The sequence below is a fragment of the Podarcis erhardii genome (genome assembly GCF_964252035.2).
Source record: "Podarcis erhardii genome assembly, chromosome: 2".
NCBI lineage: Eukaryota > Metazoa > Chordata > Lepidosauria > Squamata > Lacertidae > Podarcis > Podarcis erhardii.
Genome location: NC_138498.1, coordinates 123,433,863 through 123,461,792, shown reverse-complemented (window position 1 = coordinate 123,461,792; position 27,930 = coordinate 123,433,863). Strand labels below are relative to the sequence as shown.

At 45.0% G+C, this 27,930-nt stretch overlaps 3 protein-coding genes and 1 pseudogene across 5 annotated transcripts in view; 1 reads left to right on the top strand and 3 right to left on the bottom strand.

The window, feature by feature from the left end:
* LOC309336959 (uncharacterized protein) overlaps positions 1-25,638 on the bottom strand; it is a 35,527-nt gene extending 9,889 nt beyond the window's left edge. The window contains exon 1 of the mRNA XM_081853500.1: positions 24,963-25,638. The gene's annotated coding sequence lies outside the window, so the exon portion shown is untranslated. The remainder of the gene's footprint in view (positions 1-24,962) is intronic.
* On the bottom strand, positions 638-26,964 carry LOC309336684 (vomeronasal type-2 receptor 26-like). The gene is made up of 5 exons (XM_081852849.1): positions 26,885-26,964; positions 5,617-6,423; positions 3,692-3,919; positions 3,139-3,265; positions 638-2,683 (listed from the first exon to the last, which is right to left on the bottom strand). Exons 2-5 carry the CDS (start codon positions 6,358-6,360, stop codon positions 1,773-1,775), a joined length of 2,010 nt encoding a protein of 669 aa, XP_081708975.1. The 5' UTR covers positions 6,361-6,423; positions 26,885-26,964; the 3' UTR covers positions 638-1,772.
* LOC309337323 (vomeronasal type-2 receptor 26-like) overlaps positions 6,436-27,930 on the top strand; it is a 31,998-nt pseudogene continuing 10,503 nt past the window's right edge. Inside the window, exon 1 of the transcript XR_014161661.1 lies at positions 6,436-6,619. The product of XR_014161661.1 is annotated as a vomeronasal type-2 receptor 26-like (transcript). The remainder of the gene's footprint in view (positions 6,620-27,930) is intronic.
* The window catches only part of LOC309336979 (uncharacterized protein), a 115,437-nt gene continuing 106,035 nt past the window's right edge, over positions 18,529-27,930 (bottom strand). The window contains exons 2-3 of one of the 2 annotated variants that reach the window (XM_081853554.1): positions 22,856-22,981; positions 18,529-21,196 (exon numbers count right to left, since the gene is read on the bottom strand). In XM_081853554.1, the coding sequence (XP_081709680.1) occupies positions 19,962-21,196; positions 22,856-22,979 (1,359 nt within the window). In that variant the 5' untranslated portion in view covers positions 22,980-22,981 and the 3' untranslated portion in view covers positions 18,529-19,961. Of the gene's footprint in view, positions 21,197-22,855; positions 22,996-27,930 lie in introns of those variants that run through there. The other variant, XM_081853553.1, reaches the window with a different exon arrangement.

Sequence of the window (27,930 nt, the reverse complement as noted above, 5' to 3'; positions counted from 1 at the left end):
CCTACTGGGAAAATTAACCAATAAACTGAAACTGACATGGGGACAAATAGAAGAAGACACCTTCACCCCTGTATGGCTTCCCTGTATCACACACACAGCCCAACAAGACAATGACAAAAACCCACCAACAGCATACAAATCAATATGGCTAACCTGATCCAAAACACCCACCCCACTCACCCATGAAAACAAAGACCACCACAGCCAACCACAAATGAACAACCACACCCTAGGCCAACCCCAACCTCTCTCCCCACCAAAGGAACACAAGTGAACAGCAGAGAACCTGCACAAGCAACGCTGACACCAAACCCCACATATAGTAAGTAAAACAGAAACATCGCCACCCAACCACACCCCCAATCATCTTCCCCCCTCCACCCCTCTCCCCCTTTTCTTCCTAATGTCTCAACAAATGAAACTGATTTGTAAAAATGTTACATGGGGAAAAAAAATACGAGAGAGGCACACTTTTGTAAATCATCAAATTTTTAATAAAAAAACCGCCAAAACATTCCCACCACGGTGGAAATGTTCGCCTGGAGCTCCGCCCTCCATAATACGCTCCCTTCTTACTTCTTACTGCATTCAGTGGAAACATTCGAGGATTCTTCTCAGGAAGTGAAATGAAACAGGGGGAGGTGGGGGGGATGACAGTTGAGCAGGTAAGATTCTGGCCAAATGTGGACCTAGGTCCCTGTGTATATGGTCTGAAGGCGTACAATGTTAGCAACACCTTTGCTGAGGCTGAAGAGAATAAGCAGAGGCCTAAATATAGGACAACTGGCTTATTACACCAGAAGCTTAACATGAGTCAACAGTGTGATGCAGCAACATTTGTATATATTAAATAATAATATTGATTACCAGCCCTCAGTATAAGGTCCCTGCATGGCTCACAACATTTTAAAATACAGCATCGAAAGGTGTGTTTTTTTTAATTATACAAATAGGGGGGAAAGATAACAAATTTTAACTCTAATAAAAATAATGTTGAAATCTTAGTCTGCTTCAACAGAAGTATAGTGTCCAGATCAAGGGAAGTAATAGTCCCACTCTATTCTGCCTTGGTCAGACCACACCTGGAATACTGTGTCCAGTTCTGGGCACCGTAAATTAAGGAAGATATTGATGAGTTGGCAGGTATGGGGTGGAGAGTGACCAAGATGACCAAGGGCCAGGGCGGAATGGGGGAGACCACCTCTCCATCCTGACCCTCCCAGGGAGGAGGAAGAGGAAGAAGACAGTATAGATTTACAACAGGGGTTTGAGGGAAGTCACAGTTCAGAGGCAGATGAGGGGGAAAGTTGGGAAATCATGGGAGAGCCAGAGCAACACCTGGCTGACACGTCATTAGAAACCATTCTAGACCCACCATCTTCCAGAACCCGGCGAGCCTTGAAAGTAGGAGAGCAAAGAGCTCAAAGACAGATGGTACTTAGCAGCACCTGCAGAGGAGGTGATGATGAATGAGGAAGTGAGAGAGCCGGGGGCTGGAGATTCACTTGGAGAAATAACAGGAGTGACAGTGGACATCCTTGTTCTGTTCCACGACTAATTACAAAATGTTGGTAATGTGAATTCCCTGTGATCTATGTGATCTATATCTTCCAAAGTATTAACAATTTTTCAGCCAAATACAAATTTCATAACTACTTCCATTAAGTTGGTTGGTTCTACATGATCAAATGAGGGTAATGGTTTTTTAAATTGAAACATTATTTTTCAAGAACATCACTTCTCTATCTTCTTGAAAAATAATATTTTAAGAATCAGATGCTATCTTTAGCTTTTGCTGTCAGGTGCTCCTTCGCGTTCAGATCAGGTCTCAGCAAAATAATGTAGCATTTGGGAATGAAGATGCAGCCCAGGAGCCCAGCACTGGAGGCCAAGATGGAGAATACCTGAACGGCTACCATGTATTTCCCTTTGGTGCTCAGGTAGGTGGGAACAAAGGACACCCAAACACTGCAGAAGACCAGCATGCTGAAGGTGATCAGCTTGGCTTCATTGAAGGCCCCAGGCAGCTTCCTGGCTAGGAAAGCCACCGTGAAGCAGATGGCCGCCAGGAAGCCCATGTAGCCAAGGGCACCATAGAACATGGCCACAGACCCTTCGTTGCATCGCAGGATGATCTCCCCAGGCTGGGAGTGCATGTCAGAGTCTGGGAATGGTGGCGAGATCCCCAGCCAGATCATGCAGATGACAACTTGGACACAGGAACAGGAAATGACAATGGAGTTGGCCAAACCCTTCCCCAGCCATCTCCTCACCCTGTTCCCTGGCTTAGTGGCCAGGAAGGCCAGAACCACAGTGATGGTTTTTGCCAACACAGAAGAAACAGCAACAGAGAAGATGGTGCTGAAGGCTGTTTGTCGGAGAAGGCAGGTCCCTCCCCTTGGCCTCCCAATGAAGAGGAAGGAGGACAAAAAGGAAAGCAGAAGGGAGACGAGGAGGATGTAGGAGAGGTCCAGGTTGTTGGCTTTGACTATGGGAGTTTCGTTGTATTTAATAAAGATTCCTAAAAGAAAGCTTGTGGCTAAGGACCCCAGTAGGGCAAGGGAAAGTAGGACAACCCCCAGAGATTCTTCATAGGCTAGGAAGGTGATATGCTTGAACACACATTGATCTCGGTCCTTGTTTGGATGCTGATTTTCTGGGCATTTTTGGCAATGGTCTGCATCTGCAAGAGAGAGAGAGAGAGTAATGTCTACTACTCTGGATTCAGCCAAGCCCTGAGCAATATCCAGCGTCTTGGGAGAGATTCAGTTGTCGACCAAGTCAGTCTGAGACAGCCACAGAGCACTACAGGTATTTAATTAGCTCTACCCCAAAGAAATTTGGAATGGATTCCAGGGCTAGAGATCCCCAGCTTGGCCTCTGGCAGGTTGGGCTGCTTGGAGCCCCCTATACCAGGGCCAAAAGGAGGATCAGGGGTCTGTGCAGAAGTCTAATATCCACCCTAGGTCCATAACAATCTCTCTCCTTAAAGACCCCGGGACAGTTAAGTCTAATCAAAGGCAACCATGGGGTGCAGTGTTCATCTCGCTTCAGGCCGAGGGAGAATTGGTTTTGAGAGATTCCTGACTGAACCCTTCTCTCTTCCCCAAGGCCAGCCTTCCCCTTGGAGTCACCCACCTTCCTGAGCGGAGATGGTCCCTTCTGCACAGGGAAGACATTCATAACAGCAAAGAGGCTTCCCTTCCTGAATCACCTTGACGGATCCAGGGCGACAGCTTTCCACACACCTGGAAGTAGGAAGGGTCTAGGCACAAAGACGAAGAGCGTCCATGAGAATTGTTCTTTGAGGCATAGTATGTTGTCATCTGCTGAAACTCAGCATTTCCCATCACTGTCCATTACATGAATTATTCATGATTAAATTCAGGAAAAAACAAAGGACCTCCATTAAATAAAGTTCTGTATATGGGCCATGAGCTATTCACTACTGATAGAAATTCATGTAACAACCGAAAAGCAAGGAACCCCCCCTTTCCCCATACACACAGTTTAGCAAGAAGCCTCCTTTGGCCCCCAGCTGAGCAGAGGAGCTGTAGGAACTATCTGGAACAACAGCCCAGTGCTGGAGTTGACAGGCAACTGAGGGCAGCAGCCCACAGAACAGGGAGCACTTATTAGAGCTCATAGAAAAGACAGCAAAATGACAGGCATGATTCCCACTCCCCGTCACCTGATTGAGCCACTTGGGCCACACAATGGCCTCCTGGTCGATGGAGCACTTCAGGTCTGGGGATCCCTGTCTGTCGATACTCCCAAACTTCACTCTGAGGACGGATTTATTGGGGAACACCACCCAGTTCACAATGTCCAAGTCGGCTGCCAGCTCCCCGTTCTCATCCAAATACACTCTGTCCATGGAAGAATTGTAGAACTGGGTGCTTCCTAGGAAAGGGTGGAGCTGGAACAGAAGCAAAGATGAGAGCATTTAGAATAAAGGGAAGCAGAGGCGCCTGTTTTGCTAGCCCAGAAATGGAAAGTCAGCGAGGTCCCAGCTAAAGAGGATTGGCAACTTAAGTGGACAGAATATGGAGAACGTGCAGATTTAACATGCAGAATAAGAGAGCAAGAAGAACATACATTGAAAGAAGAGTGGAAAGCATTTATTGAATATATGGGAAATAACTGTATACAGCTGAAAATGGTGGCAGCATTAAGACAAATTGAACCCCGTAAATAATGTTTGATGGATGTAAAAGTAGAAAACTGATTTGAATGGTTATAGTAAAATATGCAGGGGTGTATAAGATGTACCAATGGACCAAGGAAAGAGAAGAAGGGAAGTCACTGGATATTTGTAAAATGTTTATTTGGAATTGTTATATTGAAAATTTAATTAAAATTATCTAATAATAATAATAATAATAATAATAATAATAATAATAATAATGGAAGCATACTGACAATCCACTTCCCCTTTGCTTAGAGCTGGTGGCAAACTCAAATAGTCATGGAGGGATCTTGTCACTTTTGGTTCATACTCTTTTCTCTCTCACATAAACCCCAATCTTAAATTCAGTTCTCCACATTTCTGAACCATTTTTAAAATAATAATAGAAACTCATCACAATTCTTCAGCATTTCTGTGTGATTTTCTCCTAGTAAGCGTGTTTCTGAAGGATGCTGCCCCCTTGGATTGTTTCAGAAATTAGGTTTGTTTTTCCTTTCAAGGCAAACTGAATGAAATCTCTAATATGGGCTTCAGCAGAGAAAGGCAGGAGCTTGGTGGAGGGAGCAGAGAGCCAGAGCAGAGTCAAGCGGGTGTCAAAGGAATAGAGACTAGAGACAGCCTGATCAATGTCATCTCCCCTGCCAAAAATAATTCCAACTTGCGGGGAAAGGAGAATTGGGCACATGATGGGAGCAGTTGCTTGGGGGGCTGTGCAATGAGGCAAGAATAAGAATAGCAAACAGAAATGAAAAATGTATATGTATTAAGGAAGGTTTAAAATGGAAAATGGCTAATGTGTTTTGCAAACTTTGGCTTTTTTCCATAGTATTTTTTTTTTCTGAAGGGCTCCAGGCTCTTGCTGAGATTAAGATTAACTAACTGGTTGTTGTTCTCTGCTAGCTAACGTGAGTGTTGTAACCTTAGATCATGTGACGAAGGTATTGGACTGCAATATCTCCTTTTTGAAGGGAGTTGCCTTTTAGTCTTTGGCTCCAAAACTCAGCAGGGTCAATATGTAAAGTAAGCTGTCCAGATGGTAAAGCAAACAGCCTGGAGGCTGAAAGGCAGGAGAGAGGGAGAGGGAGAGGGAGAGGGAGAGGGAGAGGGAGAGGGAGAGGGAGGGAGGGAGGGAGGGAGGGAGGGGGAGAGAGAGAGAGAGAGAGAGAGAGAGAGAGAGAGAGAGAGAGAGAGAGATATCCCAAGCCAGTGTTGGACAGAATGATGTTCTCATTCTGTTATAAAGAGTTCTGCGAGTAAAGAGTGAATAATATTTCTATGCGCCTGGACAATAATTCATTTCCAAAAGGAAATGAATGCTTCCAGTTCTTATGCTTCTAATCATTTCAAACTGCACAATATTCAATATCTGCAACACTACAATCAATTGTCATGCTCAGTTGAGATGTCTATGAAGGGAAAGAAAATACCTGCCATGGCTGTAGCCTTTGAAGTCCCATTCTCTCAGTTCCCCTCTGCTTAGATCTAGATGAATATGCAGCATTTAAGGCACGAGCCACGGCTTGCAGAGTGTTGTAGATCCTGTAGCTGTCTAGAGAGAGGATTCTGTCCAGATCATCTTGGGGAAGCCTCTCCAGTTTTTCTCTCTCTCTGCATCTTGTCCGGCCTTTCACTGAGAATGCATGCTTTGAATAGGAACAATTAAAAGCATCCTCCCAAAACTTCTTAATACCAAAGAAAAAGGGTAGAAAATCACCGTATTTTGCCCCTTTACTTGTCTCAGTGAAGAAGGAAAATATACCATGGATGTGTTGGAAAGATATGTCATTATACATCAGCTCCAGGGCGACATCCCACAAAACTGTTGTGATGAAGATTTTCCCAACAATGGATTTCATCCCTATGTCAAAAAACTGTTGTATAATGAGTAGTCCATTTAAGAAAAACGTCATTTCCCCATAGTAAACAAATACACGCACTTGCCTCCACTTGCGGAATGGAAGACGAGGAATGTATACTCCATTTGTATTCGGTCCTGGGATGCTTTGTGAGATGACAACACAGACACCGCTCTTGATGAGCACGGGTGTCAAGCTCTTCAGGAACCTCTCTCCATTGTCGGTGTCTGGTGCAAGGAGGCCAATCAAGGTCCATCGGAAGTGCTGGAGCACCTTGACAATCCCTGGGTACAGGGCTTCTTCTTTGGGGACCATCCGGTAGAAAAAAGGGAAATGCCTCTTATCATTCAGAACATGAGAGACAAAAGCATAAGTGACCTGGGAAGAGAAGGAAGATTTGTATCTTGTTTGATTTCAGATAAAGCCTAAATATTTCTAAGCCCAACATGAGATTGGGAAGGTCTTAGGAAGGAGGAAGGTCTATTGCAAGGACCCTTTGGTGGGAACAGTGATTTCCTTGAAGGTTGTGGCAGCCGTAAAGAAGGCAAATTTGATGCTAGGGATCAACAGGAGGGTAGTTGAAAATATGCCTGCCAATATCATAATGCTACTATATCTCTCTCCATTCCTACCTGTGGGATTTTATAGATGCCCAACACGTTTGAAATCTGGATGGAGTTTTGAGAGTCGGACCCTTCGAGAGCAGCCAGTAAGTTAGTCTGTTTACCACAGCTGTAGTTTGGAAAGTGCAGCTGCCCAATGGACAGCATGTCTAGCAAAGCATCATAGGTCACCCTTCCATCAAAAAAGTTCTCATGGATGCTGTAGCCCAGGGTGATGTTGGGTAACAGCTTTTGATTCTGGTTGATCTCTTGAATGGCATACAAGAAGGAGAGGAGCTGCCAGTACTTTGTGGGTCCTTTCCTGGGGGGAGAAATTATATACATGCCAACACTGTCCAAGTGATATTTCTGTTCTACCTCTAACATTCAGCTCTATCTCTCTTTCAAATCAGAACCAGTGAAGGCAGTGAAGGTCCTGTGTGAGTGTCTGGAGGCAGTTGGAGGATGGATGGCGGCTAACAGATTGAGGCTGAATCCTGACAAGACAGAAGTAGTGTTTTGGGGGGACAGGAGGCAGGCAGGTGTGGAGGACTCCTTGGTCCTCAATGGGGTAACTGTGCCCCTGAAGGACCAGGTGCACACCCTAGGAGACATTTTGGACTCACAGCTGTCCATGGAGGTGCAGGTCAATTCTGTGTCCAGGGCAGCTGTCTACCAGCTCCATCTGGTACGCAAGCTGAGACCCTACCCACCCGCAGACTGTCTCGCCAAAGTGGTGCATGCTTTAGTTATCTCTCGCTTGGATTACTGCAATGCGCTCTATGTGGGGCTACCTTTGAAGGTGACCAGTAAACTACAACTAATCGAGAATGCAGCAGCTAGACTGGTGACTGGGAGTGGCTGCCGAGACCACTTTGATCTACATTGTCTCCCAGTACGATGCCTTATGAGGAACGGCTAAGGGAGCTGGGCATGTTTAGCCTGGAGAAGAGGAGGTTAAGGGGTGATATGATAGCCATGTTCAAATAGAGTCACATAGTTCAAATGTCACATAGAGGAGGGAGAAAGGTTGTTTTCTGCTGCTCCAGAGAAGCGGACACGGAGCAATGGTTCCAAACTACAAGAAAGATGATTCCACCTAAACATTAGGAAGAACTTCCTGACAGTAAGAGCTGTTCGACAGTGGAATTTGCTGCCCAGGAGTGTGGTGGAGTCTCCTTCTTTGGAGGTCTTGAAGCAGAGGCTTGACAACCATATGTAATGCTGTATTTTAATATGTAATGCTGTATTGTTTTTAATACTGATTGGGAGCCGCCCAGAGTGGCTGGGGAAACTCAGCCAGATGGGCGGGGTATAAATAATAAATTATTATTATTATTATTATTATTATTATTATTATTATTATTATTATTATTATTATGTCAGGAGTGCTCTGATGGTGTTTCCCGCTTGGCAGGGGGTTGGACTCGATGGCCCTTGTGGTCTCTTCCAACTCTATGATTCTATGATTCTACGTTTCCAAGCTCAGTTCAAAGTGTTGGTGCTGATGTTTAAAGCCCTAAATAGCCTCTGAAAGAGCATCTCCACCCCCTTTGTTCAGCCCGGACACTGAGGTCCAGCACTGAGGGGCTTCTGGCGGTTCCCTCATTGCAAGAAGCCAAGTTACAGGGAACAAGGCAGAGGGCCTTCTCGGTAGTGGCACCCGCCCTTTGGAACACCCTCCCACCAGATGTAAAAGAGAAGAACAACTTCCAGACTTTTAGAAGCAGGCAGCCATGTTTAGGGAAGCTTTTAATGTTTAACAGACCACTGTATTTTAATATTTTGTTGGAAGCTGCCCAGAGTGGCTGGGAAAACCCAGCCAGATGGGTGGGGTATAACATTCTTCTTCTTCTTCTTCTTCTTCTTCTTCTTCTTCTTCTTCTTCTTCGCAATCTAAGATAGTGATTAAAAGATCCAGAAAGCACTATCAAAATTCCGCTTTGAGAAAGTAGACTTCCCCTCCATGTATATTAAACCTAAGGCAAAAATACACCTTCTCCTACCATCATAGAATCAGCCCAAAGGCTCGTCTGTTCCAGCATTCTCAAGGCAGCCAACCAGATGCACATGCAAAACTGAGAAGCACAAGAACTCTTCCCCTACTTGAGATTCTCAGTTACTGGTACCCAGAGGCATAGTGCCTGTGACAGTGAATGGAGAACATAGCCATTGTGACTGGTAGCCGCTGAGAGCCTCATCACCCCCAAATTTATCTGTCATAGGGATCTTCTTATGTTCTTAAAGGCAGGTACCAGATAATGAGAAAGGCCCCAGAAAGTAACTGGAGATGAGTTGGATCTCATGGAAATGGTAGCAAGTGGAACACCAGGAACTCCATCCCCACAAAAGGTCTTACCAATAAAAGCTGGTGGAAGGACATTGGCTAAAGATATGAGGATGAAACATAGTGTTTGTGGCAGAGATGACCCCACTGATGAGGTGGTCTCCTGGCCTGAAATAATTAGGTGAATCTATCTCATCCCTTTCCAAAGACAAGAGGCATTTTGTCTTCAGTTTCCCACAGTCCCCATAAGGCAGTAGAAGCAGTAGAATGAGGACCATCTTTTTCCTCCCAGGAACGAGCACCTCCCTTACAAAGAATTACAAGTCTTTTGTTGTGGTCCTTGCAAGATGCAGTAACTTTCTTCTTACTAACGGAGCCCTACAGAGGGGTCACATCTGAAGTGCAGAGAAGTCAAGCCAACCTCATTCTGGTACAATTATAATCTGTCCTAAATCTCAGCCCCCCCCCCCAAGTTTTGGGTGGCTCAGGAGGCATATATCTGCCAGACCTTTCTGCCTCAGATCCATAACATCACGTTTAGTGGACTCAAATGTATCTTTGGAAGCAAAAAAACCACACATACTATCATTTTGATAATTATACAGAGAAGAAGTACCACCTCTGCAAGTTCCTAAACACTTTATGCAGCTCCACCTGCAACTGCAGGGCTGAAGAAAAACATGTTTGCGAAAACTCCAAGATCTGCCTCAAAACTGTGAGATGCAAATGCCAAAATGCCAAAGATTGGTGAAAAGTACCAAGATTAAGAGTTAGAAGTTACCTGAACTATTCTACGTGAGCTCTGGCAGAATCCGCCCCCCCCCCCCCATGATGCAAAGACAGGATAGGGCTATTCTGATGAATTTGAGAGGTGAACAAGGGAACTGAAATGGCACGTAAAGACAGAGACAATTCAGCAGATTTTTTTGTAGGTTTCTTGTTTTGAAATCATCGGGTGAAGGGTGGTGTACAAATTTAATAAAGAAACAGACAAACCAACACTTGGATTTCCAAAAAAGCGTTCCACAAGGTGCCTCCTGAGTAAGCTTAGTAGTCATGGAATAAGAGAAGAGGTCCTCTGGTGGATCAGGAATGGAAGTTGCAGGAAGCAAAAAATAGGTTTATATGGATAGTCCTTCAAATGGGGGGGGGGGTGGTGCCAGATGTTCTTGACCAAAATCTCGCAAGGATAATTTGGCTACATCATTTGGCATCAACTAGAGATTCTGCACCAGACCCAAGGGCAGCCCCAGAAAGGGTGCATTGCAGTAGTCCAGCTCCAAGTTTTCCATTACTCCAGTGGTCACAAACAGCCATAGAGGACACGTGGGTCTCTAGTGACAAAGGTGTATCCAAGAGTACCCCCAAACTATGCACTTGCTCCTTTAGAAGTGGGAATCATCCAAAGAGCCTACAAACTGTGTTCCAAGCTCCTGTGTTCCTGTCACTCCCTAAGTGATGAAAAACCAGACAAGACAACAGCATAATATTGGGTCCAAATGAGCCACAACTCTATTGATTACAGATGTGAATGGTTTGGCATCGGCATTGCGTATAACCACTTATTCCACCCCAGTCCATCTGCTAGGGGTGCATCTAAGGGTAATCCACACCGGGCCCCCATGACCTACATCAAGGAGGGGTAACCACCAAGTGGCCCCTGTTGGAGGAGTGCTATGGCCCTAGCCCCCTGCTGGGCATCCAGACAGAAGCAACTCCTCACAGATCCCTTTGACAGGATACCCTTAACCAAAAAAGGGCAGACAGAGGCTGTAACCTCCCCTCCAGCCAAGACTAAGGCTTACCCAATGCCTAACCTCACAAAGTTGTGAGGAATGCTATGAGGAAGGCAAAAATCAAATGGCCAGGGCCAAGTTGCCAAATGGAAAAATTCCTGCCAGTTGTTAGATTTCTGTTTATGCCACTGTGCAGATTTTGGAGTCACAAGACTCCGTTTACATTCCAGACTGTTGGAAATATCACGGGAGATGGGAGACAGATTTTTTATTACTGGTTTCCTGTTTCTTTGTTCCAGATGGTTCTCTGCCTTCACAGAGAGCAGAAGTGTATTCTTCTCTGTCCTGCTTAGTTAGAAATAAAACGTAGCAATGTAGCTCATATATTTCTCATCCTTCTGTGGATGTTTGTATACTCTGCGGAATGGGAATGTGCCTGGAGCCTCATCAAAGGCTTAGGTCGTTAATCACCGTCGGAGGAGATGACGGAGAATGTCCGAGGAGGAGTAGCTCGGTCATGCGGAGGTCCGACACCAGGCCCCAAATATGGCTGCTGACAGTGTTCATAGGAAAGTCTTAGTATGAAAATAAGACATATGAAAAAGGGGGCGGAGGGTGGGAGATCCAACGACAAACTGGGGAGGAGGCCTGGGCAGGCCCCTAGTTATCCCTCCAGGGAGCGGGGCCAAGCAATGCCTAGTGGCTGGTTGGGCCCACCCCCTTCGGAATGCCTGCACCAAAGCCTGGCACAATTGGTCAATCCGCAGGCAGGCTGCAACCCTCCCCAGCAGGGCACCAAATTGCGGGCGTGGACTTGGTTGGGTGCAACGCCGCCTGACCATTAAAGGTAAGTAGACTTTCCAGGATTTGAACACAGTTTATTGGACCTTATTGAGTCCACTGCTGCATCCAGACACTGGTCACAAGCCTTCACAGATTCTCCTGTTATGGAGAAGGAGAGCTGTGTGTTAATCTAAAGGTGTAAAGACCCCTGGATGGTTCATCCTCGTCAAATGCGACTATGGGGAGTGGCACTCATCTCACTATCAGGATGATGGATCGGGTGTTTATCCACAGACAACTTTCCAGGTCATGTGGCCAACATGACTAAACCGCTTCTGGCGCGATGGGACACCTTGATGGAAGCCAGAGTTTGGGACTTGGGACACAATATACAAATGGCAGATTGGGAGAGGTTATGGAAAACAGATTTGAAATTTATGGAACCTTGTTCACTGACATAAAATTATATGAAAATGATGTACTGGTGGTATTTGGCTCCAAATAGAACGAGTTCAAATACCTGCTGGAAATGTAAAGAAAAAGAAGGTACCTTTTCTCATATGTGGTGGATGTGTAAAGTAACTTAAAATTTTCTGGGAGATGATATATAATGAATTAGAAAAAATGTTTAAAATAACTATTGTTTAAAAAACCAGAAGCCTTCTTATTAGGAATTACAGTTACTGAGATACCAAAGGACCAGAAAAGATTGTTTATGTATGCGACAACAGCTGCACGGATGCTACGAGCCCAGAGATGGAAGGAAGACCCCTGACCAGAGAAGAATGGCAAACCAAGTTGATGGACTATGCTGAAATCAGCAAATCTCTTTGGAGGTCTACCTTTCGTGGCTGTTTCAGACCTGCGAATTAGTCTTCAACACTCTCCTCTTCTTTCTTAGGAGAAAAGTGGCCTATAGTGAACAGTGGTTCCTCCAAATCTCGATCAGAGCCTTCAGAGGGTTGCATAGAGGCCGTAGCACTCTTCAAATCCTCTGAATCATCCAATTCAGTTTCAGATTCAGATTCAGAACCTTCATTAGTGGGTGTGGGCCTTAGCTGTTGTTTATCCTCAGTCTCTTCACTGTCCTCAGGATAACATTGGAAAATTCCCACATTCTCCCTCCACTTGGCTATAAAGTAAATAAAAATTTATGCGAGATGATATATAATGAATTGGAAAAAATGTTTTTAAAAAACTTTTGTTTTAAAAAAACTAGAAGCCTTCTTATTAGGAATTATAGGTACCGACATACCAAAGGACCAGAAAAATTGTTTATGTATGCAACAACAGCCGCACTGATGCTACTAGCCCAGAGATGGAAGGAAGAAACAACCCTGACCAGAGAAGAATGGCAAACCAAGTTGATGGACTATGCTGAAATGGCAAAAATAACTGGGAAGCTCAGAAAGCAAGACCATTGTAAGCAGGTTAAAACATTAGCAGGATTTTAAGCACACTTGTAAATTGAGACTTCCGGCTTAGCGCCAACATCTAATGGCGGATTCCGTCCGATCTCCGGAGGGAATCGGCTCAGTAGGGATCGGGTTCTGCCGCGCCGACGACGCAGGGACCCTTAAAAACCACAGGTGTGGATGCCTGTGGATGTGGTGACTCGGCGGGCACCATTAGCGCCCCCCGACCCGCAAAGGAGCCTTTTTAAAGGCTACGGAACGGGGGACGGGGAGAGGCGCGGTGCTGAGAGTCCTCTGCTTCCCCTGCTGAGCAAAGCCGCATGCCATGGACGGAGAGCACTGACTTTTTCCTTTAAACATTCGGACTAAAAGCAACAACCCGTGAGTAATACGGAAATTGGACTTAAAAGGGAAATTCTTTCTTTAAATTCGGTACGATCGGGGGAGGTGTAAAAAGGAAGTCCGCCCCCCCACCTTGCAGATACTCTAAAGCAAGGACCAGATAACTAAAGTTGGGAGAAACATCTTTGCCTTTTTGGAAGGAAAATTAATATTTTCGCGATTGGACAGTACAATTGATTTTGCTGGAGGATAAGAATCAGCTTAAGCTAAAGTGCAACCCCCCCCCCCCCGGGACCCGGGAGTGATCTGTGAGAGAGCCTGCTGAAAAGATACGGACTTTGACAGCTGTCAAACTAGCTGTCAAAGCTGGGAAATAAAAGGAAACGTTGTTTTTGGTGACTCTGCTGGCTAGATTTTCTTTTTTGGATACAAATTGTCGGGAGTAAAGGAAAATAAGTTACATTTGGTCTATTGGATTGAAACTGGAAAGACACTAAGTAAACAGAGTCCCCCTAGAGGGGACTTTTGAGATATTGCAAGAAATGGCTGTAAGTGGAAAAATACTCGCTGAGCTGAATAGGACTTTCTATCTCCTGGGAAAGCTCCAGGACCAGAGTGATATCTTGACAACAAGGGCAACAGTATTGAATGATACAGTAAACAATCTTATGGGAACAGGAAGAGACTTGATACATTTTTTTGTTTCTGAACCAAAAGCCCTTGAAGTTGGAATAGAAGCAGCTGCAGCTGAGGAAATGAAGTTTGATAAATCCCAAGAGACACATGAGGACTTGCTGGAAATTGAAGGTGAAGCCACAATGTTGCGGAAGATCAAGCTAGACCAGAGGCCTGGTAACATAAATTTGTTTAAGATGGAAATTGGAGCTTTCGGGTCATATAGATTTAAGAGATTTAAGAAACAAAATTTGAGCTCCACTTCTAAATACAGAGGCCTGTTTGGAAGAAAAATGGACATTATTGGGACAGGGCTTCTTCGAGAGTTGGTGTTGAAAATAAAGGACTGTCAAAAAGACCGGCAGAGACTGCGAGAGGGTTAAAAGCCTCAGGTGTTTGGGATCCAGGCTGAAAATAGATGTACTGATGGACATTGGTTTGGGGATCAAAACCGGGAAAGGGAGGGGGGATTTGGGAATCCAAAGGGCGTTAAAATAAAATATGTTTAGATCTTGTCTATATGTTTATTTTTTGTAATTTTTATGGAAGGTGGGAAAATCGCGGAAGGGAAATTTGGGTCGACTTTAGAAAAAGGTTTAAGATTAAGTTAAAATTGGGTTTTTAAAAATTAAATAGACATAAGGATTTAAAAATAAATTGAGGAAGGAAAGAAAGAAGAAAAGGAAAATAACAGCATGATTTAATTAATTTATTTAGTTAAGGTTAAGAAATAAGATAAGAACTTGTTGAGCGGATATAATGAAATTATAATGCAGAAGGGGGAGGTGTGAGGAGGTCGGGGAAATAAGGTTTAAGAAAGAAAGGGATTGTAATTATACCTGTTTTTTCTTTTTTTGTTTGTGTATGCTTGTATGTTGGTATGTGCTTATGTGTATAAATGGAAACTTCAATAAATATCATTTTTAAAAAAATAAGCACACTTGTAAATTAATGGAAAGTATGGACAATTTGGAAAGACAAAATTTGGACAGTTTTGATTTGCAGGTGTAAATATTACCACTAGGACCCATAGAAAGGATGGGGGGAAGTCAGGAGATTCAGCGTAAGTTTGGCATTTGAATCTTGTATTGCTTTTTGTTGTATATTTCTTTATTTATTTTAATCAAATAAAAAAATTAAAAAACAACATCAAACTGCTAGGTTGGCAGGCGCTTAGACAGAGCAATGGGAGATTGCCACCGTCACATGGATTCAAAACTCCAACCGTCCAACCAGCAAGCCCAAGAAGCTCAGTAGGTCACAGTGCCACCCATGTCCCTAGAGCTGTGTGTTATCGGCATACTGGTGGCCCCTTACTCCAAAACTCCTCATGACCGCACCCCATGACTTCATATAGATTTTAAATAGCATATAGATCTTATATAGCGCTGGGGAGAGAACAGTACCTTCCAGCACCCCATAGCACAAATGGTGGGGGTGAGGAGCAGTCATTGAGTGCTATTTTCTGGACGTGACATTGAAGATATGAACAGAACCACTGTAATATGGTGCCTCGGACATCCATCTCACTAAGTCAGTTCTAAGTCAGGAGGATACCATGATTGACGGCATCAAAATTTTAAAAAGGGCAACCCAAATGATCGCAACATGTCAGGGAATAGTCTAAAGACGAGGACTGGGGAATGCATTCTATGGCAGACCAGCTTCCCTCCGATGGAGAGATGGAGGAGAAAAGTCACCCCCATCTTGTCCATGTCAGTTTCTACTTGTTGCCACTGTGCAGTGCTTGGAGTCACAAGACTCTGTTTTGCATCCCAGAGATTCCATACTGTTGGAAGTCTCACGGAAGATGGGAGACGGAGGTGATGTTTACTGGTTTCCTCTTCCTTTGCTGTTCAGTTGCTCTCTGCTTTCACAGAGAGAGCATGTATATTTCTTTTCTGTCTTCGTAGTTAGAAATAAAACGCTCTTTGCAATGTAGCACATACTATCTCGGCTCCTTCCCTACGTGGTGGATACTCTGCGTAATGGGGTAACGTGCTTGGAGCCTCATCAAAGACTCAACTGGAAGAGTTGCTTGGTCGAATGCAAGTCTGACAGTCCACAGCATGTTCAGAAGCAGAGAGAGAGACAGGAGCTGAACAGCTAAGGGAGGAATTGCCCAGGTACGAGATAATGACAAGGGAACCCGAAAGTAGGGGGCAGCTAGTTGAGATGTCACTTGAGAGTGTGGAACCCCCCTCACCACAGACTCGGAGGTCTGAACATATCAGAGAGCAAAGAAGTCAGTGGGAGGGAGGAACTTCCCATTGGCACTTAAAATGCTACGGAAGTCGGAAGGAGGATTTAGAGCAGCCAACTGCCCCCCTTGCGGAGAGCTGTGTATTTCTGCTTGCAACATGATGCTATAATAAAAGGACTTCTTATCTGTGATGTTACCAAAGGGAGAGGAGAACTCTCCACGCCTGACACATCACTCTTCCCACTTCCCCTTCCCTTTACTTCTCATGAAAACTCAAGGGATTTGCCCAAAGTTCTCCTTTGGGTCCATTAAAATGGACCCCATTTTTGAGAGGGAAGTGAGGTGACATTCTGCTTCTGATTCAGTCAATGAATCAGTCAACCAAAAAAAAAAAAAAATGCTCTCCACCTGATTCAAGGCTTCTCCAGAAACCCTGCTGATTCAGCATTCATCCTGATTTACTTGATTATGTGGTGCTCTTTAATAATAATAATAATAAATTTATTTATACCCCACCCTCCCCAGCAAGGCCGGGCTCAGGGCAGCTAACAAGCAATTATAAAAACAAGTTGAATGAATACAACTTAAAAACAAGATAAAAATACAACATTAAAACCTTAAAACCTTAAAATTCAGCCTCGTCACAGGAGGAGAAAGGGAAAAGAAAGAGGGGGAGGGAATCAATTTTTGTTTAAAAAAACAATTTATTCAAAGTTATAAGAAAACATATTTTCCAAAAACATATCCTTATTCCGCCCCCATTTTTCCTCCCCCCACAAAACCCATCCCCCCACCCCACCCCACCCAACTTCCCTCAGTTCCAGTCTTTGGTTTCTCCAATAATGCTATTTTCTGCATGTTACAGAGTTGTATAGATCCTCCAACTGTTTAGCTCATTATTATCAGTAAAAATAAAATAAAAATTGTGGATGTTTATTCAAAACCTGCCAAAGAGTCCAGTTTGCTTTGGTGCGTCTTCAAATACTTTGTGAAAGGTTCCCATTCATCCTTAAAGTCACAGTTGTCCTTGTCCCATAGCTTATATGTCAATTTTACCAGTTCTGCACAATCCATCAATTTTTCTTGCCATAATTCTTTAGTTGGGATTTCTTCAGTCTTCCATCCTTGTGCTACCAGAACTCTCGCGGCCGTTGTCGCATACATGAAGATGTTTTCCAACTTTTTTGGCAGCTAACAAGCAATAATAAAAACAAGTTGAATGAATACAACTTAAAAACAAGATAAAAATACAACATTAAAACCTTAAAACCTTAAAATGCAGCCTTATCACAGGAGGAGAAAGGAAAAAGAAAGAGGGGGAGGGATTCAAATTGACTCCAAGCCAAAGGCCAGGCGGAAGAACTCTGTCTTACACGCCCTGCGGAAAGAAATCAGATCCTGCAGGGCCCTGGTCTCATGACATAGAGCGTTCCACCAGGCCGGAGCCAGTGTTGAAAAGGCCCTGGCTCTGGTTGAGCCTAATCTAACCTCCTTAGAGACCGGGACCTCTAGGGTGTTGCTATTTATGGACCTTAAGGTCCTCCGTGGGGCCTACCTGGAGAGGCGGTCCCATAGGTACGACGGTCCTAGGCTGTGAAGGGCTTTAAAGGTCAAAACCAGCACCTTAAATCCGACCCAGTACTCCACCGGGAGCCAGTGCAGCTGGAAAAGCACTGGGTGAATATGCTCCCATGCAAGAGACCCGGTGAGGAGCCTCACTGCAGCATTCTGCAGCCGCTGGAGTTTCTGGAACAGCTTCAAGGGCAGCCCCACGTAGAACAAATTACTGTAGTCAAGCCTGGAGGTGGCCGTCGCATGGATCACTGTGGCCAGGTCGGGGCGGGAAAGGTAAGGGACCAACTGCTTGAATACTTCCTGCAAAATATTGACTGTCTGGAGGCACACTCTGATTTCATAGGTTCCAGTTGCCCCCATATGCCAGGACCATGAACTTAGGTGCTTCTCAGTTGAAGGTGTAGCAGCAGCTGATGCTGAAGTCCTGACTGAACATGAGTATGCTGCAATTGAGAATGTTATGATTTTGCAAAGTGGCATTTAAAAATCCAAACCTACAAGAGGATAAATAATGCAGCTGACCGTAAACACAGCTGAAACGCAATCTCATGAAATGTTCATGATGGTGAAAGTTGTGGTCAGTTTCACTATGGTGTCAGTCCACCTTCAGTGAGGCTGATGGGCCTTTCCTCTCTCCCACAGGCCACTAATGGAAGGTATTTAAGCATCTCAGGGTGGACTCGTTTTATTTTCTGTGCTGGAAACAGCTGAGAGTTTAGATGCAGAATGAATTAGAAACGTTTTCATTCAATGTAGGGCACTTTTTCATCCCAGTGGCTATCGTGGGAAATTCTGGAATGTCCTGTCCTTCCTGGCTGCCATTCGTGAAATCAATCAGGACCCCAGGCTCTTACCCAACATCATCATTATTCTAAAGGAAGGAGGACTTCTGATGCCCTGCTAGACCTGCTCTCTACTGGGCACGCAGACATTCCAAACTATGACTGTGGGAAGAGGAATAACCTGTTGGCTGTTCTTGAAGATGCTGAAGCTGATATTTCTAGACATAAGTCACCTGTGTCAAGCATCTACAAAATCCCACAGGTATGGCTGGTTAGGTGTTAAGACGGAGTTGTGCCTCTGCCATGGGCTTTTCATTCTTTCCTTTTTGGACTTTCCCAAAGTTGAGGGTGGGATGGAACATGGAAGCAGGAACACTCAACACTGGTGTCAGATGCTTGCTGCTTTTTACCCTTTGCCACCCCACCACGGCTTTTTAAAACCATGCTGCTTGTTTATAATGCATTCAAAACACTGTTTTTTGAGTAATGTAGCCGAGTCCCTAGTCTAATATTCTGGGATGTGATTCAGTCCCACAAAATATTGAGAGTCTGGAGGCATTCCTGGAAGACCTCCTCCCATTCTACACGGCCAGCATTTTGTCTTGTTCTCTGTGTGCACGTGTGGGGGACTGTAGTTGTTCAATTGTCTGAGATTTGTCCTGGAACCACAGCAAAGCACTCACCTCTCCCTTTGCATCCTGGGCAAGTTATGGATACACTGTTCCGACTCTTCATGATAAAACCCAGTTCCCCTTTTTTCTCCCAGATGGCCACAAAAGTAGATCCCCAGAATCTGTCCAACTGCTCCTGTCCAACTGCTCCTGAACTTCAGATGGATGTGGATTCCCATATTGCATGGGAAAGTCCTTAAAACAATAAGAATAATTGAGTTATACCCCATCCATCTGGCTGGGTTTCTCCAACCACTCTTGGTGGCTTCCAGCAAAATATTAAAATACAATAATTCATCATATATTAAAATCTTCCCTAAACAGGGCTCCCTTGAGATTGTCTTCTCAAAGTCAGATAGTTGTTTATTTCTTTGACATCTGGTAGGAGGGCATTCCACAGGGCGGGTGAAACTACCGAGAAGGCCCTGTAACTTCACTTCCCGCAGTGAGGGAGCCAGCAGAAGACCCTGGGAGTTGGACCTCAGTGTGCAGACAGAAGGATGGGGGTGGAGACACTCCTTCAGGTATAATGGGCCGAGGCTGTTAAGGGCTTTAAAGGTGAGCACCAATACTTTGAATTCTCTCCAGAAACGTACTGGGAGCCATTGTAGGTCTTTCAGAACTGGTGTTATGTGGTGTCAGCAGCTAGTCCCAGTCACCAATCTAGCTGCCGCTTTCTGGATTAGTTTTAGTTTCCAGGTCACCTTCAAAGGGAGCCCCACATAGAATGTGTTGCAGTAGCCCAAGCAAGTTCTCAACACCAGCCCCGTTAGCTAAAGTGGTGCTTCAGGTTAAGAACAGTTTCAGGTTAAGAATGGACCTCCAGAACAAATAAAGTTATTAACCTAAGGTACCACTGTATGAGTTCTTTGATGGCGGTTGAGACCTGCCCTCTTTCTGAAGCTCTTCCCACATTCCAAGCACTGATATGGTTTCTCCCCTGTATGAATTCTTTCATGGGAAGTGAGATGGGTGCTCTTTCTGAAGCTCTTTCCACATTCCAAGCACTGATAGGGTTTCTCCCCTGTATGAATTCTGTGATGGGAAGTGAGATGGCTGCTGTGACTGAAGCGCTTTCCACATTCCAAGCACTGATACGGTTTCTCCGCTGTATGAATTCTTTGATGGGAAGTGAGATCCCCACTCAGACGAAAATTCTTTCCACATTCCAAGCACTGATACGGTTTCTCCCCTGTATGGATTCTTTGATGGGAAGCGAGGCTGTCCTTCCGACTGAAGCTCTTCCCACATTCAAAGCACTGATGGGGTTTCACCCCTGTATGAATTCTTTGATGGGAAGTGAGACTCTGCCTGTGACTGAAGCTCTTTCCGCATTCCAAGCACTGATAGGATTTCTCTCCTGTATGAATTATTTGATGGGAAATGAGATGGGTTCTCTGACTGAAGCTATTTCCACAATCCAAGCACTGATAGGGTTTCTCTCCTGTATGAATTCTTTGATGGGAAGTGAGATTGTAGCTGTGACTGAAGCTCTTTCTACATTCCAAGCACTGATGGGGTTTCACCCCTGTATGAATTCTTTGATGAGAAGTGAGATTGTGGCTGTGACTGAAGCTCTTTCCACATTCCAAGCACTGATAGGGTTTCTCCCCTGTATGAATTCTTTGGTGGGAAGTGAGACTGTGGCTGTGACTGAAGCTCTTTCCACATTCAAAGCACTGATAAGGTTTCTCTCCTGTATGAATTCTTTGGTGGGAAGTGAGATGGGTGCTGTGACTGAAGCTCTTTCCACATTCCAAGCACTGATAGGGTTTCTCTCCAGTATGAATTCTTTTGTGGGAAGTGAGAACCCCACTCTGACGAAACCTCTTTCCACATTCCAAGCACTGGTAGGGTTTCTCTCCTGTATGAATTCTGTGATGAGAAGTGAGATTGCTCTTCTGACTGAAGCTCTTTCCACATTCTGAGCACTGATAGCCTTTCTTCCCACTGTGAGTTCTTTGATGGGAACGGGAACTCTGACTGGAGCTCACTCCATACTCCCAATTTTGATATGGCTTCTCCACTGTGCGGATTTTGTCATGGTCTCCCCCATTCTTCATTTCCAATTCATCACCACCTACAACAAAGACAGAAACTAATTAGATCCTCAGGAAGAAATGGAGCCCCCAATCATGGAACAATGCTAATGAACATTTGTGAAAGAGGAAGAACAGAAGGTCTACAGAGGTCATGGCCTTTGTCGACCAGCATTCACAGACGTATTTTTGAGAAGCAGAGGTTCAGAAATTCTGGCTCTTTTCTAGGACGGATTTTTGTTGCCACAGTCATGAAATCCACTCCAACTTAACAGTGGTCTTCTCTTTAAAAAACGGGCAGAGGCTAAAACAGAAACCCAAACCTGACAGAAATTACCTCAGCTTCCCTAACAACTCTGTATGTGAATGTTGCCCCCAAGTTGCTATGGAAAGGGTGACTGTCACTCCAGAAGGCCGTTTTTTCAGTTAGGTCTGTTCTCAGCTGTCGAGTGAAAGAGAGATTTTCCGTGAGAGCACCTGCTGCCTGTTTTATGCTGCTATGTGCCTCAGAAAAAGTCTGTAAAGTCCCATATATATAGAAGCACTTTTAATTCACTCTTCATACCTCATGTAGCAGTATTATTTGATGTTGAATTATTTTGGTTTTTTGAGTGTAGCTTATTGTCTTGAATAATGAATGGGATAAATGTAGAAATAATATAAATCAATAAAGAATATATATAGATATAGATATACTTGATATAAGCAAATGTAAACGTCTTTTAGTATATCAAGTAATGAAATGTGTTCTGTTTAAACTCTAAACAGAGAATCTTGTGGAGTCTTTTCTAGGAGAAAAAAGCTATGTTTCTCAAGGGTCAAACAACCCGGGGCAATTTCCACACAGATAAATACTACAGAAAATGGGTTTGGGTCCCACAAAATCCAGAAAACCACGAATAATCCAGAAAGACAGGTGCAGAGGTGTAAAATGAAACGTTTTACCTCAGAAACTAACATTGATAGCAGCTGCATGTGGAGGAGCGGACATGCGAATCCGGTTCACCAGATTACGAGTCCACCGCTCTTAACCACTGCACCACACTGGCTCTCCTTAATCTTAATCTAAGTACAACAACCACAAAGAGCTCCTGAATAGACAACCAGCTATGTGATGTTGAATGCTCTCTGTTCTCTCCTGCTTCCCGTTTTTGTTTTCCAGTTTAAACCAATTCATGAACCCAGAACTCATACACTGACCATTAATGATGAACCATATGTTATAGACATTCCTGCAAATTTATTTTGCTAGTTTTGAGATATACAAATGACATGAGAAGACCCGGTCTACATGTTTGTATCATTTATTATTCATATGTTCCTTGTTTTTAAAAGGAAATAAAAAATTATTCCAAAAAGAAAAGGGTGACACACAGCATAGGCCCCATCTGCATTCAAACTGCAAAGCAGCATCACGTTACTTTAAAGAGTCGTGGCTTCTACTGCTGTGTGACGGAGCGGTAAGTTTTTTGACATTGGTAGGGCATTCGGGTCATGGCACCGGTATTAGACATTTTGAGCTGCCAATACATCGTGGTGGCCGGGGAGCTGTGATGAATTCCTGGCTCAAATTCCCTGCAGATCACAAAGGCGCAGGCAGGCAGGTGGAGGAGCCCAAAAATGGTGCCCCCCTGAGCAAGCCCCAATACCTCTCTGGCTCCATCCCTCCATGTCCCCATCTCCCCTCCCTTGGAACTCACCAGATCTCTCTGAGAGCCCTAGAGAGGAACGCTCAGAGGCTGTGAGGAGGGATGCAGGAGACAACCTGACCAGGTCAACTGTCCATCTTCCCCCTTCCATCCTCGCTAGCTTTGCAGGATCCATCTCTTTCATCCTGCAGGGTCCTGGGAGACAGGAAGAAGCAAAGGGAGCCTCAAAGGCCCTGCAGGGAAGAAGAAGGAGAGAAAAAGAAGAGTTTGGATTTGATATCCCGCTTTATCACTACCCGAAGGAGTCTCAAAGCGGCTAACATTCTCCTTTCCCTTCCTCCCCCACAACAAACACTCTGTGAGGTGAGTGGGGCTGAGAGACTTCAGAGAAGTGTGACTAGCCCAAGGTCACCCAGCAGGTGCATGTGGAGGAGCGGAGATGCGAACCCGGTTCACCAGATTATGAATCTACCGCTCTTAACCACTACTCCACACTGGCTCTCACTGGATTCTCCTGCCCCTGGAAATGCACAAATGGGACAGCCCCTTCCCAACACAAACCCCATTTATAAACCTTTCCAGTGGTTCGAATTTCCTCTGTTTACTCCTCTCCCCACTTCGTAAGGCCGGCATGGTCTGCTCACTAGTGACCTGAGAATAGATCCCATTGAACTCAGTGGGGCTTATGGATAGAACTTGGTGCAAAAACCAGGCACCATCTTGTCCCCAAGCCTGAAGACTGCAACCCCAGGCATGCTTATCTATGGTATCATAAGGCAAAAGTTCAGGAAGGTTTTCATAGTCATAATAAGAATCTCAATTCTCAAAGTTTGGGGGGAAATATAAAGATTTATTTGAAAAGAAAACAGCATGGTGACTTTTCCCATTAGAAGCAATATTTTTGAAAAAAGTACATATGAGGATAAATTGGCCGACATATAAAGAGCTGTGAACAGAAACTGACAACCAATTAAAATTAAAGGACTTTAAAGAAGTAAGAGAAAATGTAATAGACTGGTTACAATATTTACAACTAAATGAAATTTTTAAAAATAATAAAAAGAAAGGATTTAGTTATCAAGTGTCAAGATTTCAGAGAGAAATAGTAGAAAGTAGTACAAAACTGCTGTCAAAAATGAACGAACAGCTTTTGGAATGGGAAACTAAAGAGGGCCAGGTCAAATGCATTATGATAAAATGGGCAAAGGGTGTGGGACATAATATATGAATGACAGACTGGGAAAGGCTTTGGAAGTTAGATTTGGAAGTTAGGCCACTGAGACCACCTAACACCGGTCTTGAAAGACCTACACTGGCTCCCAGTACGTTTCCAAGCACAAATCAAAATGTTGGTGCTGACCTTTAAAGCCCTAAACGGCCTCGGCCCAGTATACCTGATGAGCGTCTCCACCCCCATCGTTCTGCCCAGACACTGAGGTCCAGTTCCAGGGGCCTTCTGGCGGTTCCCTCCCTGCGAGAAGCCAAGTTACAGGGAACCAGGCAGAGCGCCTTCTTGTTAGTGGCACCTGCCCAGATGTCAAAGTGAAGAACAACTACCAGACTTTCAGAAGACATCTGAAGGCAGCCCTGTTTAGGGAAGCTTTTAATGTTTAATAGATTATTGTATTTTAATATTCTGTTGGTAGCCATAAAGAGAGGGTGGGGAAACCCAGCCAGATGGGTGGGGTATAATTAATAAATTATTATTATTATTATTATTATTATTATTATTATTATTATTATAGATTTGAAATTTTCTGCAGGTACTTTACTGAAGGAGAACTACATAAAAATGATGTATAGGTGGTATTTAACCCCAGTTAAATTAGCAAAAATGTACTTCTCACTCGCTGGATCAACACCTTGTTGTGGTGAGTGGGCTTGCATGTTCCTATGACCCTTGTGAGCAAAGCCATCGGGAATCTTGTACTCCCAGCAGGATCACCCTGGTACTTTACTAATAATAGTGGAAGTGATGCAGAGTGTGACTCTTCTGAATATTCCGTGTATACCAATAGTATACAAGGATCTTTATAACCCCAAGTAGCTGATTCCCCAAAGAATCTGCCCTGCAAGCAAAAGAAACCTCTGACAAGCACTTGAAGAAGCCCAACCTGGAAATGGAGCCCCATGTGCTTCCCCATCTCAGAAGTCCCACCTGGCGCTGAGGGACCTTGATTCGCAGGAGAAACAGTTCCCCTCTCCTCTCCTCGGACAAGTGAAAGGAAGTCTCCCCTGCTGAAGAGATGACAGCCCTGCTTGCCTGGAATTCACATTTTACTGACCACGCTGCACTGATTCTCCCAGTCTCCTCGCTAGAACAGAGGAGCGGGAACATGATGGTACAGGACCTTCTCCCTCGTCAGAGAAGGAAACGCAGTTACAACCATCTAAAACCAATGCGAAGCTCTTGCTCCTGCAAAAATTACCCACAATGCAACTGCGTGACAATCAAGTGACCTAGCTTTTATCCTGGAATGTGGCCGGGTGGTCCTCATCCAGCAGAGATCCTTGTTTTAAAGACTATCTCTCCCACCATTGCGTCATAATGATCCTGGAAACATGGACAGCAGATGAGCTCTTGCTCAACGGATTTCATTCATTCTCAACTGGGGCAGATCTAGGGGTAAAGTGTGGAAGAGCGAAAGGGGGCCTGGGGGTCCTAGTCTCCACTACCCTACGTGCCATTTCAAGCCCTCTCCCCTCATTCAAGTCATAAGCCAGGGCAGTGTTAATCCAATTCAGCCACCAGGCCCTGTTGGTAATTAATGCTGCTGTGACCCCAATGAGGCAGAAATCTCAGATCAGAGACTTGTGGGTTGAAAGGGAAATTTATACCACTGACCTTATTTTGCTGGACCCAAAGGCATCTGTAGTTTTAGGAGGGGATCTCAATGCCAGATTGGGCCCTAATCATCATGCCCTTTATGCACAGCACAAATGGTCTCCTCCCAACCGTGAAGCCAGTGGATTCCTCCTCACCCGTTGTTCCAAAGATCAGAAATCAAACTTTGCAGGCATCTGCTTGGCTCAAACAGCATTCAGGCTAAACCTCTACATCTTAAATGGTGCCCTGGAAAGTGACTATCCTCTCTGGCTCCAGAAGGAGAGCTATAGACCAGGGGTCAGCAACCTTTTTCAGCTGTGGGTCGTCCACCATCCCTCAGACCATGTGGTGGGCCGGACTATATTTTGAAGAGAGAAAAAAATGAACGAATTCCTATGCCCCACAAATAACCCAGAGATGCATTTTAAATAAAAGGACATACAGTGGTACCTTGGGTTACATACGCTTCAGGTTAAAGACTCCGCTAACCCAGAAATAGTACCTCAGGTTAAGAACTTTGCTTCAGGATGAGAACAGAAATCGTACAGCGGTGGCTGGAGGCCCCATTAGCTAAAATGGTGCTTCAGGTGATGAACAGTTTCAGATTAAAAACAGACCTCTGGAACGAATTAAGTACTTAACCCGAGCTACCACTGTATTCTACTCATGGAAAACACACCAATTTCTGGACCGTCCCTGGGCCGGATTTAGAAGGCGATTGGGCCGCATCCGGCCCCCGGGTCTCAGTTTGCCTCGCCCTGCTCCTGACAATGTACTCCAAACCTGCCTGGTGTTTTCACATGAGCAGAATGTGTGCTTTTATTGAAAATGCATCTCTGGGTTATTTGTGGGGCACAGTTCCCTAGACCAGATATAGTTTCCTATATAGTTTGGTATACAAAGTACGTCCTGGAGGCTGACATCCGTATGAACGACCAAACTGATTAAAGAAAGAAAAAAGCTGAGCTACGTTAGGAAAGCGATCCAATTATAAGAGATCTGGCTCTCATCGCCCTGCTAAAAATGTAGCAGTTTCTGCTTGGAGAAAAGACACAGTAGCGATGCTGGCCAAGAGGAAGACCCCCCCTTCCTCCTCCTCCTCCTCTCTTTCTCCAGACCCCAGGGCTCTCTCTGCAGGCTCCCCCCTCCAAGACCCCCTCGCCCCCCCCATCTGGCGCCCCCCAGGCCTGATCTGGCCACCCCCCCCCGGCACCCTCCCCCGCAGCCCCTTCTCCCCATTGCACCAGCCTCACCCCCAGGCAGCTCTGGCAAGAGAGAGAGGGGGGGAGGCGGAAGCAGCCCCTCCGCTTGCAGGCGGGAATGGCGAGGGAGGGGCTTTGCCCGGGAGGACCTTGCCCCCCCCACGCCTCCCCTTCCCGTCCTCTCTAGAAAGCCAGCTCTGTGCCTTTTAACCCTTGGCAAGCCGAGCCCAAGCGGAGCCCCGCTCTCTCCTCCCCCAAGGCAGGAGCCCAGGAGGAGCCGCTAACCCAGAAATATTACCTCGTGTTAAGAACTTTGCTTCAGGATGAGAACAGAAGTCGCGTGGTGTCTCAGGTTAAGAACAGTTTCAGGTGAAGAACGGACCTCCGGAATGAATAAAGCTCTTAACCCGAGGTACCACTGCGTATGCAACCTGAGCATAGGTAGCGGGGCTTCACCGCATTAATACTCCACGGAGCATCAGCACTGCATTAGTCACGGCTTTGAATCCAGCACAGAGCATGCATCCCACTTCCATCCTGCTTCCCACTTCCATCCTGGAAGTGCGTCCCACTTCCATCCTGCTTCCAGCTCCACCCACTCAGACAACTCTGGCTTTCGTTCTCCTACCTGGCGGCTAGGTGGAGGCAGGGAGGCCCACTCATATGTTCTACGGCACAGGGCAACTTCTTTGGTTGTGCCAGCCATGGCACCACTCCAAATCAGTCTCATTCACACATTAGCATGACTAAAAAGGTAAAATAAAATACTCAGGAGTCTGACTGGTACAGAAAAAGGGTTCTTTACTTACAATTAATTCATTTTAACAATAATGGCCTTGGATCCTAAGCCTATGTAGCAAATGCATAGTTTGAGGTTACTCTTGGATACGCCTTTGTCACTAGAGACCCATGTGTCCTCTATTTTTTTATATATAAAATATTTATTAGAGTTTTATGTAGACCCACGTGTCCTCTATGGCTGTTTGTGAACAGGAATAGCCTGACCACTGGAGCACTGGAAAACTTGGAGCTGGACTGCTGCACTGCACTCTTTCTGGGGCTGCCCTTGGGTCTGGTGCAGAATCTCTAGTTGGTGC

Excerpts from the sequence above, each read along its gene's own strand:
- LOC309336684 (XM_081852849.1), bottom strand. The coding sequence starts at position 6,360 with ATGGTCCCCAAAGAAGAAGCCCTGTACCCAGGGATTGTCAAGGTGCTC. Across the intron at positions 3,266-3,691 it reads GGCCCAAGTGGCTCAATCAG|ACCCTTCCTACTTCCAGGTG; the intron begins GTGACGGGGAGT and ends CTTTGTGCCTAG. Across the intron at positions 2,684-3,138 it reads GACCATCTCCGCTCAGGAAG|ATGCAGACCATTGCCAAAAA; the intron begins GTGGGTGACTCC and ends TCTCTCTTGCAG.